Raw genomic sequence first — 23,622 nt, forward strand, 5'->3', positions numbered from 1 at the left:
CTGAGGTCAGGAGTTTGAGACCAGCCTGGCCAACATGGTGAAACCCCGTCTCTATGAAAAATACAAAAATTAGCCAGGCGGGGTGGTGGGCACCTGTAATCTCAGCTACTTGGCAGGCTGAGGTGAGAGACTCTCTTGAACCCGGGAGGCAGAGGTTGCAGTGAGCCAAGATCTCACCACTGCACTCCAGCCTGGGCGACAGAGGGAGACTCTGTCTCAAAAAAAAAAAAAAAAAAAGGTAGCATATATAAAATATGGTCCTGAATTTACTCAAAGAATAAACATCTCTGTGTCTCCAGCAGCATTACAGTTTGGGTTTCCAAAACCATTCTCTTAGGCTGAAGTAGAGGCTTCATTCTAGGAAAGTCTGAGATAAAGATTCAAAGATGGTTATTAAGATAAGTGAGAGTAAAAGCCTGATTTTTTAATGTGAGATTATTATTAACCACTTGTAATGCTGTAGCCTCAACTTGATTGTTTAGTGGGCGTCGCGCCAATAATTAAAATGTGAAAGAAGGTTCTAGACCAATAGCAGCTCTCAAATGAAGGTCGTTCTCAGGAGTCAGTATTGATATATATTCTAATTAAAACCTGGTGGATATAGTAGGGATACAAATCACAGTTTAGCGTCATGAGAAAAGCGTATGCTTTAGAGACCTGGTTTTTAATCCTGCATCCACCATTTTCACTAACTATTTAAATGTGAGGTCACATATTTAAATGTGAGGTCAGTTTCCAATGCAATAATAATACCTACTCAAAATGATTTATAAGTGTGAAATGAAATAAAGTAAGTAGAGCACGTGGCACATGCTAGGTGTTCCGTAAATGTTTTTAAAATAATTACCAAATGGTAATAGCAGCCATTGTGAAGGGCACCTCATTGGTTAATACCTTTCATCATAAAGTAGCTCTCATCTCTCCAAACAATAAGAAAAGCATTTGTCTTAACTGAGATATTTTTGCCTAATTTATCTTTATGTGTTAGATAGGCTAAACATGAAATTAAACCATGGTTAATTTTACTAGATTAAAATCTCTTAGTTTTCTCACTCTTCCCGTCGCTTAACAAAAAGTAGGTGGATTTTTGTAGGTAGGAACGCCCAGACTGTTAATTTTGTTCTTGAGAAGAAAAAAAATCTTCAAATAATAATGAAAGGCAACTATTCATATCCTTGAAACATTTAATTAACTAAAGTAATAAATGTTTGGAATGAATCAATAAAAGCCTTCATAGATGCATTGTCTTCACATCACTCAGAAGTGAGACCCCAGTTTTATTTAAGGTATTGAACGCTTTAGAGTCTTTTGTGCATGATAAAAGTACTGTACAATAGAGTGGGAGTGTTATTTTGTTTAATTGGAGTGAACCAGTTTCTTTTTAATAGCAATTAAGACACCAAGAAAGTATGCATTAATCATTTGCTATAGGCCTTAAGTGATATTGAAAGCGTAATTTCAATAAATTGCAGATACTGTATATTCTGATAACGTTTGGCTTTGGATAACCGTAATCTATATAAAATGTTCACACATGATCATCTTAATTTTCATGGTACCTATAGAAATGAATTGTTAATTACTTCTAACACATTTTGAGTCACACTTTTTTGAACGTGAACAGTGTAAAAGGTAATCTGTGCCTTTACTCTGGTCCTAGTCAGTGATTGCGATTAAGCCATTATCTTCATCTGAAAATGACCTGTCATTCTCAAGCACTTCTCTTCCTCTTGAGCAACTGTTTTGTGAGGCTTTTTAAAAATACCATTCACTAGTATTGTCTGTAAAAGTATGTCTTAGTCCTCTTTACTTGTGTATGTGTATGTATTTGTACATAAGTATGCATACATATTTTATGTCTACTTGACATCCTTGCTACCTGGTGATTTTATTTTTTCCTGGAATCAAGTTGTATTCAGTTTTTTTAAAGATTTGATTGATTGATTGATATTTTTTTGAGACGGGGCCTTGCTCTGTCACTCATGCTAGAGTGCATTGGCACAATCACGGCTCCCAGCAGTCTTGACCTCCCATCTCCGGTTCAAGCAATCCTTCTGCCTCAGCCTCCTGAGTAGCACGGACTACAGGTGTGGCACGGTGCCCAGATAATTTCTTAATTTTTAATTATTAGCATTTATTTATTTGTCTACTGGCTGCTTGGCGTTTATTTTCCACGAGGTGCAAGGTGAAAAGTTACAGGTGTCAGGAGAGCTCACGTGCGCTGGGACAGTGAGGAGGGCTGTCTCCTTTTTGGTGTTAGCTGTGTTGATGTAAAAGAGCGCCCTGCTCGTCCACTTGCTGCAGCCGCCCTGTCTGCAGGGTCCGCGGGGGCGGGGAGGGACTCTGGCATCCTAGCGCCTCCGCAGGCCCGGGTTTGGGGGTGGCCGCTCAGGTCAGGGCTAGGACCCAGCACTGGCTTTGCTGGACAGGCCATCGGACTGCCTCCTGGGACATCCCCAAGCCAGGCCACAGGCGGTCCTGCTGCAGGGGTCCTAGGAGGCCCCGGGTGCTCTGCGGACCATAAAAATACTATGGCCATGAAAGGAGCTCGCCCGCCAGTGACCTGGGTCAGCCAGGGGCTCAGGGGCGGCTTCCCTATGGCACTCGGTGCTGCCGCAGGAGCTGCAGTTGGAAGTGGAACCTACTGCAGGTGTAGTAGTCGTGGGTGGCCCCAAGCAAGAGGCTGGAGGGACTGGAGGGTATGGCCCATGCTCTTGCTTGCAGGCTGGTGGGACCTCAGTGGCAACTCTTGGGGATGGGACTGGGGACGCTAGGCCAGGAACCATTTGCAGAGGAGCCTGCTGGGAGGCCACTCCATGATGGAAACGTGCACAGATTAATTTTTTAGTTTTTTAAATTTTTGTAGAGACTGGTCTGCTATGCAGTCTACCCACCTGGGCCTCCCAAAGTGCTGGTATTACAGGCGTGAGCCACCACACCCAGCCTTAATCTTAAAACTGTGTTTTTCTCTGGAATTTCATTCTCTGGTTTCATCACCAATTAATATACACCCTGTCAAAGATAATTGCATATCTTTTTCTGCATTCCTTTATTTTTTCCTGGACAGGCTTTTGCCTACTTTCTTCTCCACTAATTTCAAACCTGAGGTAAAGTCTGTTTTCTATTACACCAGTCTGAGAACTCTTTCTTCTTATACCATAAGATTAAATTCTTGGACATGCAATTAAGCAACTAAACTTAATCAATTCTATTTGATAACCCCTCTCATTCTGCTGTAACCTTCTTTATGCTTTCGTAGCATCTCACTTCATATTCTGAACCACTTGAAATACTGCTACCAGAAATTGTTCCAGTTACATCTCACAGTAATATAATATTGCTACCGTCTGGTCATGGTGTGTGGGAAGAAGCATTGGTTTGGGGATAGGCGGATCTGGATTAAAATCTCAGCATCCTACCAGCTGTGTAACCTTGGTCAGGGTAATTACACATTCTTAGCTTGTGTTTCCATAAAATGGGATTGTAACACTTCACAATGACTTTATAAGGGTTCATTAAGATGTCATGTGAAGTACCTAATGCTTCAGTTTCTTTGCTTTTTATTCTTTTCTTATGCTATGTGTTTAAAGGAAAAATAATTCATTTAATAACTACAAAGGTAAATTGACATCTACCAAGGAAATAAAGATTTGATAAAATGCAGTGACAGCTACCAAGAACTTACGTGTTGATTAATTTTTGTGACAATTAGGTAGCTTTTTACCTTTGCAGATTTTTTGACAGTAAGAATAATCACTAAATCCTCAACTTAATTGACTTCCTGACATAGATAAACTATGAAGTAAATATTTAAAAAGAGAATTTGTTTTAGAAAAAACAAATAACTGCGATAATACTAACAGTGATAATATGGGAAAGAAATTCTCTGAGATAGTGGTGTGTTAGAGATAATTCATAAAATAAAGCCTGAATGCATTCATTCATTTATGCAAGAAATATTTGTTAGTCTTACAGTGTACCAGTATGAAAAACTCAAGAAAGGACCTGTAGATGTTTTGCCTGCTTTTGAGAAAGATAGATTCTATTCCAGAGCAAATTTAAAATCGTAAAGATTATCTAATCTGGCCAAGTGTGGTGGCTCATGCCTGTAATCCCAGCACTTTGGGAGGCTGAGGCAGGTGGATCACTTAAGGCCAGGAGTTCAAGGTCACCCTGGGCAACATGGTGAGACCCCACCTCTGACAAAAAACTAAAAAAATTTAACCAGGTTTGGTAGCGTGTGCCTATAGCCCTAGCTATTCGGGAAGCTGAAGCAGGAGGATCACTTGAGCTCAGGAGCTCCAGGCTGCAATGAGCTATGATCGCACCACTGTCCTCCAGCCTGGGCAACAAAGTGAGACCCTCTCTCTATTTTTTTCTCCCAAAGAGCTGGGATTATAGGTGTGTGCCACCATGCCCAACTAAAGTTAACTTTTTTTTTTTTTTTTTGAGGTAGGGTCTTACTCTGTTTCTCAGGCTGGAATGCAGTGGTATGATCACAGCTCACTACAACCTTGACCTCCTGGGCTCAAGCAATCCTCCCGCCTCAGCCTCCCAAGTAGCTGAGACCATAGGAGCATGTCACCATGCCCAGCTAATTTTTTTTTTTTTTTTTGGAGAGACAGGGTGTCTCATTTTGTTGAACAGGCTGGTCTCAAACTCCTAGGCTCATGTTATGCTCTCGCCTCAGCCTCCCAAATTGTCGTGATTATAGGCATGAGCCATCACATCTGGCCTTATCTTCTTTTTAAGGCCCATTGAGATTTAGTAATTGGCCTGAGGTCACATGACTAGTTAGTGGCAATACTCAGCTAGATGACAGGTCTCCAAATATAAGTTCATTACCTTTTCTTCTAGTAATGATCTCCAAAAAATTTTTTATTACATTTGACAGGAAAAAAACAAAACCTCAACCCCCAAATATGTGTATTTATTAAATTTTAAATTAGGCACATGTAGCAATTTACTAAGCTTGTGCCTGTTATCATACACAGATTAAAAATTGAAAGGATGAACTAAAATAAACAATTTTACGGAATTTTATTTTATTTCTACTTATTCATCTAATGATGTATTTAATTATTAAATATATATTTATAATAGTTAAATATAAGTGAACTTTATTTATTAAATACTAATCATACCATATTTTTCAATTCTAACATTTATATAAACATTTGTGTTGAAATTTGGTTAATTTCTCTGATGTCTACTCTGATCGTCTGGCAAGCTAATCAGTAGCTATTACATTTTCACATTTTAAGTAAATAAGAACAAAACCCACTAAAATATGAGTTAGCAGACTTTTAAGCAGTTTAGAAAATAAAAAATTGCTATAGATGACATACATTTATTTTGCAGCAAAGTCATATATTGATGGGACTATTTCCAAATGTAAATTTTCAAAATATTCTCTCAGAACTAATAATTTCTTTAGAGAAGCTATACTGTCTTTATCATTCTTGAACACTTCCTCTACTTGGAGGGACAGATTATTAATTTTTTCAAAAATATATTCTTGATAAGATACCTTTGACAGCCACTTGTCACCATTGAACAGGTCAGCAAAATTGAACTCTTCTCCTTTTTGTATATTTAATTCATCTTTAAGGTTAAACTCTTTGGGTGTTTTGCTGTGAGATACCTTGTTAACCTTTATGTGGTTAAAAAAGATTTTCAGGCCAGGTGTCGGTGGCTCATGCCTGAATTCCCAGCATTTTGGGAGGTCAAGGTGGGCAGATCACCTGAAGTCAGGAGTTTGAGACCAGCCTGGCCAACACGGTGAAACCCCGTCTCTACTAAAAATACAAAAAAAAATTAGCCGGGCGTGGTGGCGGATGCCTGTAATCTGAGCTACAGGGGAGGCTGAGGCAGGGGAATCACTTGAACCTGGGAGGTGGAGGTTGCCATGAGCCAAGATTGCACCACTGCGCTCCAGCCTACGCAACAGAGCGAGACTCGGTCTCAAAAAAAAAAAAAAAAAAAATTCAAGACTACACCACAACTCATCGCGAAACATTGTGCAGAATATTGTATTTACTTAAACACACACAGAGTTTCAGCAGAAAGTAAAAGGTGACAGCATCACTGTCAACTCCTCTTCTCCTTTTCTCAGGATCCTCAGGCATTAGAGACCCTTCCAACAGAAAGACTGAGTATAGGTTCCACGATCACCCGTGCATAAAATATTATAAAAGCTTAATATCTTTCTGATTTTTAGATAGGAGAAAAATACAAGTTTGATATGTAATTAAATAGAGTTTGAATACCTTCTTATCTCACTGGTTTGTTTTGCATATGAGTTAAAATGTGTACCTGATATAGAGACTGCGTAAATTTGGAGGCCAGAAAGACCTGGCTTTGCCTGCTCCTTCTAACCTTTGACACATTCAGTAAGTCTCAGTTTCCTCTTCTTTAAAAGCAGATTTTATAATACACACAGACACACACACACACACACACACACAGAGTGGGAATTTTGTAAAGTTAAAGTTTGATAATGTTTTCTTGGCACATGGCAAATAGATGTTCAGTAAGCTTCACTGAAGCCCTTTTCACTCTTTGAACTGATTGTTTTCTGCCTTATTTTGTTTTGTCATCCATTTCTTGTTCACTGTCACATACACATCAGATTAGTGACTTACTAGAATGCCATGAACAACTCTCAACTCTTACCGCCGGAAATTCTTTTATTCTTCATAAACTTACAACCACCCCTGAAATTCTTCTCTTGATCTAGCTTATACTTCCTTTCTTGTGTTTATAGAAAGAACTTTAGTGAACAATTCTAAGCATAGATGGCCATCAATAATTAAATGAATTAATAATTAAATAGATGAAGTCTTGTCCAGATAGCACATAGGAATTTTAACATGGTCTTTTTCATTTCCATTTAAATTTTAATATATTTAGTGTGTAATAACTGCCAACAATAGGTGTAATTGATATATGAAAACATGTAAGAATATAATACAAGTTTGTACACTTGATGACATGGATTCTTCATTAAAGTAACCAAAATGTGAAACAAAGACTGTAAAGCGATTTTAGTCTTAATAATGGCTAAAAATATTTTTTGTATATTTAGTCCTGTTGTTCAGTTCTTAACATTCCCAAACAAAACTTACAATGTGATTTAGTACTTGGTTGTAGACCTAAGTTAAAGTAAGTCGTAATAGAAACACTTTGCTTCATACTGTAGTCCTATACTTTTTATATAGCTGTGGTTATACTTAAATTTTATATAACTCTCCCGTTTACTTAAGACTATGAGAAGTAAGTGTGAAAGATAGTACAGAACTCACAAAAATATATTTCCCCCAATCTTCTTAACACTCTCTAGAATTTTAGCTCCCAATTTTCAGAGCTTGGTTAACACACATAATGCTATACTTACTATGAACATGTTATCATATTCATTATAATTATAAATGGATACAAAGGCAATTGCCAAAATGTATAATTACTAATATATTGATATTGCACATTTTTATGTAAAAGAGTAAAACCAGTTTTTGTCTGAAAGCATATTTTGTGCAATTACTAATAGGTCATATTAATTCAGGTAGCAGCAGTGAAGTGTATCTTGTTTATAAGCTTTGCATTGAAGACACCTTTCTTGCAGGAATCACCTCCTAGTGTGAAAGTTTTCCAAAGATAATAGCACATCAATTCAAAAGTGTAATAGATTTGAGACCACAACATGCTATCAGCATGAAGAAGTAGTTTATCAGTCTCACTAACTCACGGTGTCACAGCTAGAATCATTACATATTTGTTCTTTTGTTTTCCCATCAAAGTACATAGTTTACATTGTAATGTTGGTTGCTTATTTTCTTATTTAAAGTGTTTATTTTTAAAATGCATACCAGAATTAATTTTTGGTAATAATAGAAGAGGCACTTTAGTGGGAATCTAAAATATTTTCTTTTTATAATTGCATAGTATACATAGTATATTACTTCCTATAAAACATTTATCATTAAATGAATAGTATTAATACCTTTATATTAGAAAGAATCAATCCATTTTGAACAAAATGGCCAATTTTTAGAAGATTCACACACATAGACATTTACTTATCTGCCTTTCCTAGAATCATCCTTTTTAAAAGTTAGCAGAAATCCAGTGATTAAAATTCAAGGAAAAATAATGAATTTTAGTTTATTACTGACTTACTATGAGTATGTTTTATTACTTATTACTTCTTAGCTACGTCATCTTTTTAATCAAGCCTTGAGACAAGCCTTTTTATTTTTTAAATCCCATTTGCTCATTTTTATTTTTAGTTATAGCTTTTTTGTCAAGTATAAAGCTACTGCCAGTGGTCGCTGAAAAAGTTAATTAAAAAACTAGTCCTCCTAGTACTTTTTAGTTTCCTCATACCACTTAATTACTCTTTAAGTTCTCCTGCACACACTCTCGAAAGCATGTTTTAAAATTATTTCTAAAGGTTGAAAGAAAACACTTTCTCTTTAACTCTAACAATGAGAATTCAATGTGGAGTATTTTTTTCAATTACACTGGTTTTTTTGCTGCCTCCAACCTCAGTAAGAATTCAGTTTCTTCACGTTGTTTCATAGATCCGAAGCTACCATTGCTGCAGCCTTTTTGAGAGTATGGCAGGGCGTCCACTGCAGCCAGCACTAGGAGCATCATCTTAATTGTCACTACTTTGTCCTCAGCAGTTTTGAAGAAGAAGAGTTAGGGAAAAGGCATGTTTCTCAGAAAAAACAAAAAAAATACATATATATATATATATATATATGTATTTATTTTTCTTCTCCAAATAGCAGATACGTAAAGTGAAAAGAGATTAGAGATTATATTTGTGTGTGTGTGTGCTTACATATTACATTTAAATATTTAGAATTCAGTTTTTCAGAAGAATCTCTGGTAGTAGGTAAAGAGAATGATTAGAAGTAGCTCTTTTTTAAATAGAAATTTTCATACAGGTAATAAGTTGAAACAAGGCTTTTAGAGGAAAAAAGAATATATAAAAACTACCCCAGCCAGAAAGGTTGAGAGTGGAGAAATAGTACTCTCTCTGTGAAGAAATTAGTGAAGCATTTTGGGAAGTTGTAAATGCCCGAGGTAAAGTATCAACTAGATTTACACGTGGCTCAGAAATCCAAGTATAGAGTCCCAAGAGAAAAGGAAAGAGAACCCCTTAGCCAAGGTACTTGTGAAATAAGGTGAGTGCTGATGAGTGGTTTTAAAGCAAATGGAAATGTAGATATTATGAAACATAAAGAAGACCCAAAAGGAAATAGATGCTGGTATCTCATTTGGAGATGAAGTAAAAGCCAGTACACACACGGTAGATACTTAAAAGTAGCAATGACATTAGAAAGGGTAAGGGAACTGATTAGGGAAAACTTAACTAATAGGTGAAGTTGAAAGGGAAGAATTTAAAAAAGGGGATGTTGAAAGTAAAAAAAAAAAAGTGAGATGACATAAAGCAATGAAAAATGTTTAAGCCCTTTGACTCTGAGATCCAATGGATTGAGCGTTGTATAACTCATTTGTTCTAAATTGACTACTCGAAGTAAGCTACCAGCAGTGACTTTCTAAGCAGGAGTCTTGAATTGATTTTCTGATTTGTTATACAATCTTGAAGGGAGACTTGAAGTTAAACTTAAGCTAAGAAACTCATATCCTAATACCTTACTGCAGTGATTCTCAGAGTGTGGTTCCTGGAGCAGCCCCGTCAGTTGCTGGGGTTTCACCCCAGACCTACTGTTTGAACAAGCCCGCCAGGTTACTCTGTTGTAAGCTAAAGTTTGAAACCTACCGCTTTAATGTATGGAATGGTCTCTCAGTTGCATTTCTGCTCGTGTTGGTGTTCTGACCCTTTACCACAGCAGTTCACAAGCCCTACCAAAACTGGCGCTTCCTTATCAGTCTTGTTGAACTGTTTTCGTGTAAAAGATAGGTAACTGCAGAACACCTTTTGCAAGTTTCTGCAGATGCTCGTGTGGGTGGGCTTCTCCCGGAAGATTCCCAGCAGCCTCTGCAGTCTTTCAGTTCAGGAATCTTACAGAGCTTCTGAGGGCCAGCATCCTCGGCTGATGGAGAATTATTTCCAAATAGCTAGGCATTTGAGCAGAGTGAATAATTGTGCTAGATATCTCTGGATGTCTATTGAGAATCAGTTGCCAGAAGGTAAGGAAAATAAACAGGAACCCAGCCTTGAGTAAGAATGGGTAATTTTCTATGGGGGCTTTTTCTTTAGTTTTCTGTTTAATAGCTGCCAGAAATTTCCCATTCCTTTCATCATTCTCTAAAGCACATTATTTAAATAAACTATTTTTTCAGCTTTTAATTAGTTTGAACACATTGCTAAATATACATTTCACAGGTAATCCAGTTGGCTTTGGAACTTAAAATTCAGAATTTGGTAGTGAAAATCCTAAAGATTATGATAAAAACAGATTTTAAGCATTCACAATGCGTGGGTAATAGTTAATATCATCTTTCAGATACATTATTTGTTTCAAATACATACTGGCAAATATTTTGGGCTGATTCTGTGATATTTAATAAATGCCCAATTAGAGACCACAAGGAATTAAATGAGTAATAATAGGCACTATGGAAGGTAACACACACTAACAATTCAGTGTTATATATTTTAACAGTACTTTTAAAAATCATCTTATCTTAAAATGAACTCTAGGCAAACCGTCCATTGTCTTGATATCATCAAGTGACTAAAACTATCTTGAACTCAGTAGTTAATTTTAGCCTTCATGTATTTCCAGGTACATTTAATCCACAAGTGTGGGATTCATTTGCTTTAGATCTGAAAATGTCATTTTGGAAAAGTCGTTTGATGTTGAGGAAATCTTGTGAGACCTTTAATAAGCCTCTTAAATCCAGAAAGTTATATTTTGCCGGAAGGAAGAAGAACCTATACCTTAAAATTTCCTCAGCTCTTAAGTGAGAACTTTTGGATATTGAAAAGGTTGTAAATTTGGCCAAACATAGCCAGTCTTTCTTATTGACACATTGTCTTTGAAATCAAAACATCTAATTTGAAGAAAGCAATCTATATTCTAGATTACTTTTTATCGATTTACCTACATGTGTCAGTAGAAAGCAGGACATCAAGGGATTTTATTTAATCAGGTCACTTTTAGTTTAATGTAAATGATTCTCTTTGTCCAAGAAAGAATATAAGAGGAGGAAAGCATCAACATTTCCTATGCAGTAGTGCCTTTCTCCCTATACGATATAATAGATGTTACTATACAACATAAGTATTTTTCTAGGTGTCTGTATGTCACTAATAAAAGTTTCAACAGTGCCTCAGGGACAGAAGCTGAGCACTAACTACTACACTCTCTTTATCCTAATTATTTGCTTTGTTTGTTAATCTCTAAAAATGTTTTTAACACTATATAAAACATTGAAGAAAACAAACTATTTTCTATGAAGGTAACTGCTTATGAAGTTAATCTAATTAGAATTTATTTCATTCAGTAGTTACACACTTTCTTTTTGATTTTTATTTTCTATGCTAATCTCCCATTGAGGAAATGACTCAAACCACTTGGAATAATGCTATAACACATTTTCCAGGGATGCTTTTCAATTGGGTCCCTATAATTTCTAATTTATTAAACTGTATTCTTGATATTAAAGATAAAATGATTATATTAATCCCCTGAACAAAAGACCAGTATTAAGACATTTTTCCTAGTGACTCCTATAAGCTTTCAATTTAATTATGTATTATGACTTATTTAATTTTGTTAGCATCTTCTAAAATGAACTTTGATATATTAATATTACATATGATATAGAAAAGTACATTTAAATTTCCTTGATAATCTGATTATCTTGCCACTAAAAATCTTATGATGGTAAGTTTTATGCTTATTGCTTTGAAAGACAAAATCAATCAAAAGTGAACAGCTACTAAGGAACAAAGCATGCCTGCTAAGAGATGGGGTTTAAAAAAAAAAAAAAGCAAAACAAATTATAAGAAGCAATTGTAAGTGGCCTAAGATAGGAGACAGAAGTTTTGACTGAACAAATAGAGGTGATTCGGTATACTGTGTGGGTCCAAAATTTAAAACATGATGTTTCATTTGAGGGTAAAAACAAATTTGAAATGAAATGTTATTTTTGCCTCTTCTTTGCCTCTGCTAAGCAGGTTAAAAGAAGTTGAGGTATAAGAACACAGAACTTCTCTGCTCAGCAATAAAAGAAAAAGAAGAGAAAGAAACGCTATAAAGGAAAGACTGCAGGATCCCCCAGCAGGTTGACTACTCGGGGGTGGGGGGTGGGGAGCAGGAAAGAAGAGTAATAAAAAATTACCCAAACTCTGGCAGTTAGAGAGACTTAAAAGACAGAGTTACTAAACAGTGACCTAGAAGGCAGGGATGGGGACAGCAAAAAAGATGAGGAAATTCAGTCAATTTGCAACGTGACCCATAGAGGTATACATCATGGAATGGGTTAAAAATAGGAGCTAGAAGGCCAGGTGTGGTGGCTCACACCTATAATCCCAACACTTTGGGAGGCCGAGGCAAGCGGATCACGAGGTCAGGAGATCAAGACCATCCTGGCCAACATGGTGAAACCCTGTCTCTACTAAAAATACAAAAAAAAAAATTAGCTGGGCATGGTGGCACATACCGGTAGTCCCAGCTACTTGGGAGGCTGAGTCAGGAAAATCGCTTGAACCTGGGAGGCAGTGGTTGCAGTGAGCCGAGATCACGCTACTGCACTCCAGCCTGGCAACAGAGCAAGTCTCTGTCTCAAAAAAAACACAATAGAAGCTAGATTAGAGGTAGAAGCTAACATCAAAAGGTTACTCTAAAGCCAGATCAACAAAGAAACAAACCTTTCAACTTAAGAAGACATAAGAGCAACTATTAATTGTGCTTAACGTAGAGTCATCCTTCCTATATATGTTTTAGTTTCTACATAGCATTACAAGTTAATGACGCAATGCAGTTCCACCGTTCTTGTCTTATTGTTGTTGTTAAATAGAATCCCCCTCAAGATTCCAGAGCCGCAAAGCAACTGTTAGGGTTCAGTGACCTTCTGCACCAGCTGTCTTTTGGGCTTTGAAATTGATTTTCCTCATCTCAGTCTCTGATAGTCTCTCTTCAGGTGTGTCTCTCTAGCTTATCACCAGAGTGAAAACAGTGGCACAAATAGCTGAGGAACTGGAGGCAGGCTCCGTGCAGGGCATCATTAGAAACATCAGAACAAAAGGTGTGCTCTGTGTTAAAAAGAAGCCGCCGCGGCTGCTGCTTTATTGCTGAATACAATGGGGAATATTCTCACAGGTTCACTTTTTTTCATTCCCAAATATGGTCTGAGAAGTAAAGAAAATTTCTGCCTTTATTCTACAAACCTCATGTGGATGCCAGGTCAAAAGCATATGTTTTTGATAGCAATTTTTGCAGAATTTTTTATGTGTGAGAAGCATATTCCCAAAGCTGTGTGACTCGGCAGAGTCACAGGATGGGAAGAGACTAATGACACACAAAAATGTGTGCTTTATAGAGAATTAGGTGATGATAATTTCCTTGTGCGGAAACTCACTGTCTACTCTCCATATAGCCGAATTTCAGTATTCCATTCCTTCGTTAAATATTTGTAGAGTCCTAAACATAAAGTAACCATTGTGTTGGACCTTGAGAACGGGTAAAAAGAAGTCCTTGGGCTTAAAGACACATTAATCACAATATGCACTTTGGCGGTGTTTGATATAGTGCAATGAAAGAGCCATTATTGCCCTTGGAAAGAGGGTATCCTTTCTGAGCCCCAAAACTAACAGAGTCCTGCGAAATCTGAGACCAAATATTCTCTGCTATAGAAAGTATACTGACACAGATCATAGTAACGTCTAAGAGATTTTTACATGTATATTTTCACATATCTATTTTGAGGCCTAATTTTACCTGAAGGAATCAGTCTACACAAAATGACACCATTTGTTTGTAAGTAGTTTCAAAATACATCAGTTTAAACAATCTTTACTAATTCTTTTTTTACTTACATACTAGAAAGTGATCTGAAAATGTCAAAGACTGGTGATTTTATTTTTTGATTGATTGACTGATTTTTGAGACAGGGTCTTGCTTTGTTGCCCAGGCTGCAGTACAGTGGTGCAATCACAGCTCACTGCAGCCTCAAACTTCTGGGCTTAAGCATTCCTCCTGCCTCAGACTCCTGAGTAGCTGGGGCTACAGATGCATGGCACGATGCTAGGCTAATTTTTTAAAAAGTTTTTATCATGCCTGTAATCCCAGCACTTTGGGAGGCCAAGGCAGGTGGATCGCCTGAGGTCAGGAGATCGGGACCATCCTGGCTAACAAAGTGAAACCTCGTCTCTACTGAAAACACAAAAAATTAGCAGGACATGGTGGCGGGCGCCCGTAGTCCCAGCCACTCTGGAGGCTGAGGCAGGAGAATGCCGTGAACTCAGGAGGCAGAGCTTGCGGTGAACCGAGGTCACACCACTGCACTCCAGCCTGGACAACAGAGCGAGACTCCGTCTAAAAAAAAAAAGATTTAATAGAGATGAGGTCCCACTGTATTGCCCAGGCTGGTCTTGAACTCCTGGGCTCAAGCAATCCTCCTGCCTCCTTGTTTTAAAATATAGTGCACAGGTGATTTGGCTTCTCTTCCCATGTTTTATAACATTTCTGTATTTATTATGCACATGCATCACCAAGGCCCCAATCTGATATACACAATCAGATTTAAATCTCAAAAGTACCTCTCCTCTGTGACTAATCTGAGTACAGTACAGGTCCCAATCTGAGGAGGGGTACTTCTGAGATTTAGTCAGTGGCTGGCCAGGCATGGTGGCTCATGCCTGTAATCCCAGCACTTTGGGGGGCCAAGGCAGTAAGATTGCTTAAGGGTAGGAGATTGAGATCAGTCTGGACAACATAGGGAGACCCCCATCTGTACAAAAAAATATATAAATATATATTTATTTAATATATATATTTAATATATATAATTAATATATATAATATATATTTATATATTTATATATTTAATATATATTTATATATTTAATATATATTTATATATTTAATATATATTTATATATATTTATATATTTAATATATATTATATATATATTTATATATATTTAATTAAATATATTATTTAATTAAATATATAAATTTAAAATTATATATATTTAATATAAATATATAAATATATAAATATATAAAAATATATAAAATTATATATATTTAAAAGAATATAATTAAATATATTATATATAAATATATATAATATATATTTATATATTATATATATTTATATATTTAATATATATTTATATATTTAATATATATATTATATATTTAATATATATAATATATATTTATATATTATGTTATATATAATATAAAATAAATATATAATATATATTTAATATGTATATATAATATAATATATATAATTTAATATATTATATATAATATAATATATAATATATATTAATTTAATATATTATATATAATTTAATATATAATATATATAATTTAATATATATTATATAATATATATTAGCCAGATGTGGTGGTGCACACGCTGTAGTCCAAGCTACTCAGGAGGCTGAGGAAGCAGGATTACTTGGGGCTGGGAGGTCAAGGCTCCAGTGAGCTGTCTTCACACCACTGTGCACCAGCCTGAGCAGCTGGAGTAATGTTAGAACAAATAACAAAATATACAATCACAAAGATGTGATTTTACAATATTACATATTTGTTTTGAGCAATATCTCAAAATTACATTTTCTTCTAACAAAAATAATAATTGCGGCAGGGCATGGTGGCCCACACCTGTAATCCCAGCACTTTGGGAGGCCAAGGCGGGCAGATCACCTAGGTCAGGAGTTCGAGACCAGCCTGGCCAACATGATGAAACCTTGTCTCTACTAAAAATACAGAAATTACCTGGCATGGTGGCACATGCCTTTAATCCCAGCTACTCAGGAGGCTGAGGCTGGAAAATTGCTTGAACCCAGGATGCAGAGGTTGCAGTGAGCCGAGATCACACCACTTCACTCCAGCCTGGGTGACAAGAGCGAAATTCTAGCGCAAAAAAAAGAAAAAGAAAAATAATAATTTCATAGCAACTCAAGCTCTTGCCAAGATTGATGATCTCATGATCTATTGATGTCTCAAATTTTGGAAATGTAAACAGAGATGTCTGATTTGAAGTCAGCATCTATCAAACTTACTGTCTCTCACATAGTAGATATTCACGTGTTTTTAGTGTTGAGGCTAAGTTCATAATCTTGAGAGTCCCATAGGCTCAGATTCAAATCCTATCTCCCATGGAGAAACAGTGTACTTTGAATAAAGCTGAAACACATATCCCGGGCTTGCTTTTTGGTTTTGATAATTTCCAACCTTATTTATTGCTATTTCATATATTTTATTATTTCATTCCTTTATTAGCTGTGGCTTCTTGGCCAAGGTACTTAACTTTTTGAGGCTCACTTTCCCTCATCTGCATAATAGTCATCATTTTACTTATTTTACACATATTTATTGAACACCTATAACATGCCAAGAACTTTTTAAGTCTTGTTAATACAGAGGTTAATGGGACTTCATAGAGTTTACATTCTAATGGGAGAAGACAAACGATAGATTTGTGGAGTGAGTATATCATTCATAGTCCATCACTATAGTACGTTAGAAATACAGCTTTTAAAAATATTTGTTTATGTTTTTTATTTTTATTTTTTGAGACAGTCTTTTTTTTGAGACGGAGTCTCGCTCTGTCCCCCAGGCTGGAGTGCAGTGGCGCAATCTCGGCTCACTGCAAGCTCCGCCTCCCAGGTTCACGCCATTCTCCTGCCTCAGCCTCCTGAGTAGTTGGGACTACAGGCGTCTGCCTCCACGCCCGGCTAATTTTTTTTTTTTTTTTTTTTTGTATTTTTAGTAGAGAGGGGGTTTCACCTTGTTAGCCAGGATGGTCTCCATCTCCTGACCTTGTGATCCGCCCATCCCGGCCTCCCAAAGTGCTGGGATTACAGGCGTGAGCCACCGCGCCCGGCCCTATTTCTTGAGACAGAGTCTTACTCTGTTGCCAGGCTGGAATGCAGTGACGTGGTCTCGGCTCACTGCAACCTCCATCGCCTGGGTTCAAGCAATTCTCCTGCCCCAGCCTCCCTAGTAGCTGGGATTACAGGCCCCTGCCATCACATCTAGCTAATTTTTTGTATTTTGTTTGTTTGTTTTTAGTAGAGATGGGTTTTCACTGGGTTGGCTGGGCTGGTCTCGAACTCCTGACCTTGTGATCCACCCGCTGCGGCCTTCCAAAGTGCTGGGATTACAGGTGTGACCCACTGCACCCGGCCCATTTATGTTTTATTTTAAGCTCATTCCTAGAATCTTCTCTTCAGGCAGTTTGGGTCCCTCCCTCCCCTACCCCAGCTCTTCCATGATGTTCTGAGCACAGCAGGGAGCTTCTGGTGTTACACTCTTCTCCACTAAGACATCTAGTTTTCGTGCTCTCTGTCTATTCCTAATCCTCCTGATATTGTGGGGGTCGCCTTCGTTCCTATCCGCGAGACCCCTGCTTGTCCAGTGGCACACTGCCATCTCTTTGCTACTCTTGCAGCCATAGAAGTAATTCCGCTTCTTAGAAATTATGCTCAGGCACAGGAATCTCGGCGAGGCTCCCTGACTGCATCGCCTGGATGCTTCATGCGTTTCTTTTTGAGATCCTGTTATCACCTCCGTTCTCTGTCTGAGATGTAAGGCACAGGTTTCCTCTGCTCTCAGGCCTCTTGGATATACGCCGTGGTCTCTGCTTCTCCAGGACTCACGCGGGGAGGCCAGGAGCAGGGCCTTCATCCCTGGGACACGGTACATCTTCAGCCATTCTTCTCTTTCTCTCTTCCTAGCCCTTAATAAAATGAAATATTTTTTCTAGTCTAAGGAGAATGTTTATTTTCTAAATTTGGTTTCTTTCTGACATTTTGGGTATATCTCAAAGCCTCTCCATTTCCACTTTCCCCCAGAGGGTTTTCATGGGACCAAAGACTAAGGTAAGGGACTACGTCGTTGGCCATGGGCCTGCAAACCTGTCGCTCCCTGAGTGTTGCGTGTTTCTGTACAACGCAGCTTTGCCAGGTAGCTCTCTCTGCTACTTCTGTCCCCTCGAGCATGGCATGGAAGCAGTAGAAAGAGCCTCAGCCTTCCTTGGAGTCTTGCCACTTCCCCAGGATGCCACCCAAGAAGCAGAAGGCAGGCTTCTCTCCCTGGGCCCTGTTGCTCCTCTGCTGTTACCAGCTCCCCTCAGGTTCTCCACCTGCTCCCAGCGTGGACATGTTCCCCTTTCTGGAGGGAAGCCCTTTCTCCCCTCACACCATTTTTCTCCCCAGTCCACTCTATTTCCCTCAGCAGTCTGGGCTTTAGAAAACCGGTAAGAGACTCAAGCTATTTCTTCCTTCATCGTATTTCATTTCTCCTGGAGGCAATGAAATAAAACTAGAATGAGAGGATTGAGGCAGAGGAAACACAGAAAGGGAAAAAAGTCAGGAGGAAAAAACATGCTTTCAATAGTACTTCAGAAACTTGATTTACCGCACAAATAAATAACAAGATCACTGATTGTAATAAGCACTTTGAAGAAAATGATAATACGTGGTAATACTATGGAGAGTAGAGGGAACAGGGCTTTGGATTGGGTGGTCAGGTAGTAACATCTGAGCTGAGATTTGGAGGATGAAGGCTGAAAATACAAATAGTCATTTTATTCTTCACCGCATTATGGTGAAAATTGTAATGAAACAACAATACAGTGCTTAGTAGGTACTCAGGAAATGGCAGTTATCATTATTGTTGTTAATGAAGCCGACAGAATGGACACCTAGCTCAGGTCCATCGGTGATACCAGGAGGGGTCATCCAAGACTGAGCTGATGCCAAAGCCCACACTTGTAGCACGGGTCCCCGACCACTGGGCTGTGGACCAGTACAGATCTGCGGCCTGTTAGGAACTGGGCCACACAGCAGGAGGTGAGTGGCAGTCGGGGGAGGGAGCATTACTGCCTGAGCTCCGCCTCCTGTCAGATCAGAGAGAGCATTAGATTCTCACAGGAGCACAAACGCTGTTGTGAACTGCGCATGCAAGGGATCGAGGTTGTGCGAGAATCTAATGCTTGATGATCTGAGGTGGAAAAGTTTCACCCTGAAACCATCCTCCCCACCCCTCTATTCCTGGTCCAGGGAAAAATTGTCTTCCACGAAACCGGTCCCTGGTGCCAAAAACGTTGGGGACCGCTGCAGTAAAGTAAGCGAATTGTCCCACAGTCATAGGAAATGTCAGTCCTTTTCCTATACTTGGCAAAGATGATCATTTGGCCCTGTGAAATGCATACACCAGTGTTTGCCAGGACTTTTTAGGGTGGAACTTCCAGAAGATAATAATAGGATGTCTGTCCAATTACATGGATCTGTCCAAGCTTCACAAGAGGCATGCTTTGCACCCTTTAGGCTGCCTTTTAAATCCTCTCCAGTGGCGTCGAGGGAATAGGCTGTTTCTATGGGCTGCTGAGCCTCCTGCTCACTCTTCATGTATAATCCTGAAAAGAGTGAGAATCTAGATCCGGGCCAACATGATTCACAGGCCAGATCTAGCCCTGTTCCTTACTTTTTGGTACTGCTTGTGAGCAGAGAATGGTTTTCACATCTTTAAATAATTGACAGCATGAAAAGAAAAGATTTCATGACATGGGAAAATTCTATAAAGTTAAAATTTCAATGTCTACAAAAAAGTGTTATTGGAACAGAGCCAGAGTTAAACATGTATGCATCATCTATGGCGGCTTTCACGATAGAACAGCAGAGTTCAGTGATATCGCTGGAAAAGCCTAAAATATTTACTCTGCGGTCCCTTACAGCAAAAGTTTGCTGATGCCTGATCTAAATGACATAGTCCATCTTCTTATCCAGACTACATGCCAGTGTGAAATCGCCAGTATCAAATTTGTAAACCAGGGAATTAATTTTGTACACATTCGTTTTGATGATGTTACATTTTGAATTGGCATTTAAAATCTTCAAATTATACTTTTTTGGTCCTTTGAATAGAGACTGTGATATGTGATTTTGAGCAAAATAATAAATAGCTAATGCTTATTGAGCGCTTACCTTGTGCTAGATAGTAATGTAAACACTTTATATATGCATTACTTCATTTAATCCTTGGAAAATGCCTGTAAACTGTAGGTACTGTTATTATGCCCTTTTTACAGATGATAAAACCAAGACACAAAACTTGAGTAACTTACCCACCATCATGCAGCTATTTATAGGTGAAGTCTGGATTTGAACTCAGACAGTGTTGTTTCAGAGCGCTTAATAACCAGGCTGAATATGGTAGGAGGTACTAATGCTGCCTCCAACATATCACTTAATTCAGGCTATAAACTTTAAATTAGCTTTTTAAAGTAGTTCAGTGGGGGGAGATGGGCTCATAATACAGTCGCTAGTATAATTTGTACAAGTGGCAACTCACCATTTGCATCTGTTCTAATTTTGTGTTTGACAAAGCATTTTTTAGAGACATTAGCTCTAGTCTCTAAAAGCTCTAGTTTTGCAACCCTGTTAAAATAAGTAAGTCATTAGTGCCATTTTTTTTACAGGTCAAGAAAAAAAACTGAGGTTCCCTAGGACCACATTACTAGGAAATGATAGACCAGGGACTGATTTTCAATCCAGAATTCTTTCCACTCTACCGACCTGTATTAGGCCAACTTTCATGACTTCTACCTTATCTGTAGACCAGCTTCACTATTTTTCACGTAATGGTTTTCTGGAGATTGAGTCTTTGTAACATTTAAATACCTATTCAGCCTTTTCTAAGCAATAATATACATAAAATAAATGAGTGTGGTCTTTTTTATTAATTGGATACTTACATAACAGTTGGTATATTCCAAGCACTTTACTTTAAATATTAACTCATTTAAGTTTCATAATAACCCTGTGAGGTAGATACTATTACCATCCTCATTTTATAGATTAAGAAACCAAAACTGACTTTCAGTAACTCGCCAGGGACACATACCTAGTAATTGGTTAGGTGGAATTTGAACCTTGGCAGTCTGGCTTCCCAATTCTGTCCTATTAGCCCCTTAATTTGTTTGATATATTCAGTATTTCTCCAATATACAATAAGTATATGAGTATTAAAATTAGAAGTATTTAGCTATGTCTTATCTAAAATGACCTTGCATAAAGACTGTACCATATCAGATTGGAAGATCTCTGTATCTTCTGAATGTGAAAGAGAGCACAGTCTGTTGACTTCATTGAATGTATTAGGAACGTCGTAATAAGTGTCACTTACTGAATGTGGTGTATATTCAGTATACAGTACTGTATACTGAATATACAGTATATTCAGTGGATACTCACTGAATATACTGTAAGTAACCAGCATAATATTAAATGTAAACCATAAAACAAATGGTGCTTTTTTAAAATTTGGAGACTTCTGTTGTTAATAGGAATGTTAAAATTAGTTACCTTTCCTGAAGAACTCCTTTTACAGTGCTCTTGTCATGTGACCACACAATTTCTGCTTAAACATTGTCAAGGAAGACAGCATACAACTTTTAGAGACAGTTTGCTCTCTGTTGTATGGCTCGGTGGTTAGGGAATGTTTCCGTATTTGATCCAGAATCTGCTTCACTGACCCCTTCATTTATTTAGGTTTGGTGTTAGAAGATGTTCCATGATTCCTTCCCTGTCCCTACCCCCAGCAGGTTCATACTCCTGATTATGTTTGACATAAGCTAACAATAAAATAGTTTGCATCGTTTGAGAACTGACCAGCTGCCTGTAACCGAACTTGTTTTTATAGTACTTATTAGCAGAGAAGCAGGCCAAGAGGACAGTGTTTCCATGGACATCCAGAAAATAAATCAGTCTGCAGAAGATCAGCGTGATCATGCATACTCGTGTTTATATGAGCGCATAGTCTCATGAGTAGTAAATGCCCATGTAGCTGGGTTTCTTTTGCTAAGTGTGAAAATGCTCTTAGGGTAATTCATCAAGGGACATTCCAAAATGGTTTTGTTCAGGAAACAGTATGATTAGAAAATCTTTATAGTCTCTCAAGATGTCTACTTGAAGGGACAGTGATCATTTATGATCATTTATATGTATAAATCCCGCTATCTACATTAGAAATCAGTCTCTTTCATTAGAGTCATTTTTGTGAGTTAGATTCTTTGGTTAAAACATTTCCTTAATTTTTAATGTTTTCGGTTATATAGGATAAATTCTTTTAAAAAAGAGAGAGCAAAAGAGACAGGAGAGCTAAATGCATCGCTGTCTCTTGTCTCTCATATCGTAACATATTTGTATCTTATAATGATATTCTCCTTTTCCGCAGGCATTTCCTATTCAAAACAGGAACAGGGACAACGCCACTGTTCAGTACTGCAACCCCAGGATACACAATGGCATCTGGCTCTGTTTATTCACCGCCTACTCGGCCACTACCTAGAAACACCCTATCAAGAAGTGCTTTTAAATTCAAGAAGTCTTCAAAGTACTGTAGCTGGAAATGCACTGCACTGTGTGCCGTAGGGGTCTCGGTGCTCCTGGCAATACTCCTGTCTTATTTTATAGGTAAGAACAAGTTATTAGAATTACTTTGTCTGTAAATCAGGGTGTTAGATTGTTTTATTATTTGTATTTATTCATTTGGTCTAGAAATATATTGTGAGGTTATATTTGGTGGGGGTGAGTTTGGTAATAATGTATCATAAATCACAGAGTATTTTCAGCAAATTTAGATACATAGAAAAGCAGGTTTTGTGGGTAGTTCATTTCCGTAAACAGTGAGGTATATTCTTGGACAAAAGCTATAGGGTACATTTGTGTTTGACTTATCCCTTGTGAAACATGGATAGCTCTGTGGCATTTCATGTACACAAAATAATTCATGTGCTTGCAGTAATGAACCCTGTGCAGGATTTCCTTCAATGCGTACTCAGTAGGGAGCTCTCCACTGCTTGTGATATTGTAAGTCTCTCAGCTCACTCAGCCATCTAAATGTAAAACTCATCACTCAGGGCCATCATCTTGCACTCAGGAACACTCTCCAGAGAACTGGGCATCCATAAAGCAATGAATGGATTATATACTCATTCATATATGTGGATTTTTCTTCTCTTCTGATGTAGTATTGATCATGTTTTTCATTTGATAGTAACCCAAATAATGGAAGCTACTAATAGAAGTTGTAAATATTGCTTTTATTTAACCATTTCATAACATATCTGAGCATTCACACTACTGGAAATTGCTTTTTAAAATGCCAGAAATGACCACATTGTGTTTTGATCTTCTTCTAAGTATAGGAAAAGGCCTACCACATTGAAATGCTGATGGTGTCCGCTGAGATAAATCACAGGCTTTGTGGTTTATCCACCAAGAACAATAGCCAGTGATGCATCCTCAAGTTTACAAAGCAATTTGTGATGCCCCATGAAATTCTATAACTGAATAAGAGTATTGCAGAGCTGTATGTAGAATACTATGATGTTTCTGCAGTGGACCAGTATCTTCCACTGGCTACAATACTCCTGTGATATAATTATGCA

At 37.7% G+C, this 23,622-nt stretch overlaps 1 protein-coding gene across 16 annotated transcripts in view; it reads left to right on the forward strand.

Annotated features, from left to right (window-relative positions):
* The window catches only part of TENM3 (teneurin transmembrane protein 3), a 2,735,422-nt gene that overhangs the window by 2,536,631 nt on the left and 175,169 nt on the right, over window positions 1–23,622 (forward strand). For all 16 annotated transcript variants that reach the window (XM_034959455.3, XM_063604002.1, XM_057302221.2 and 13 more), the window contains one exon: window positions 22,407–22,645. In XM_034959455.3, the coding sequence (XP_034815346.2) occupies window positions 22,407–22,645 (239 nt within the window). The remainder of the gene's footprint in view (window positions 1–22,406; window positions 22,646–23,622) is intronic.

This window comes from Pan paniscus, chromosome 3 (genome assembly GCF_029289425.2).
Source record: "Pan paniscus chromosome 3, NHGRI_mPanPan1-v2.0_pri, whole genome shotgun sequence".
Classification (NCBI taxonomy): Eukaryota; Metazoa; Chordata; class Mammalia; order Primates; family Hominidae; genus Pan; species Pan paniscus.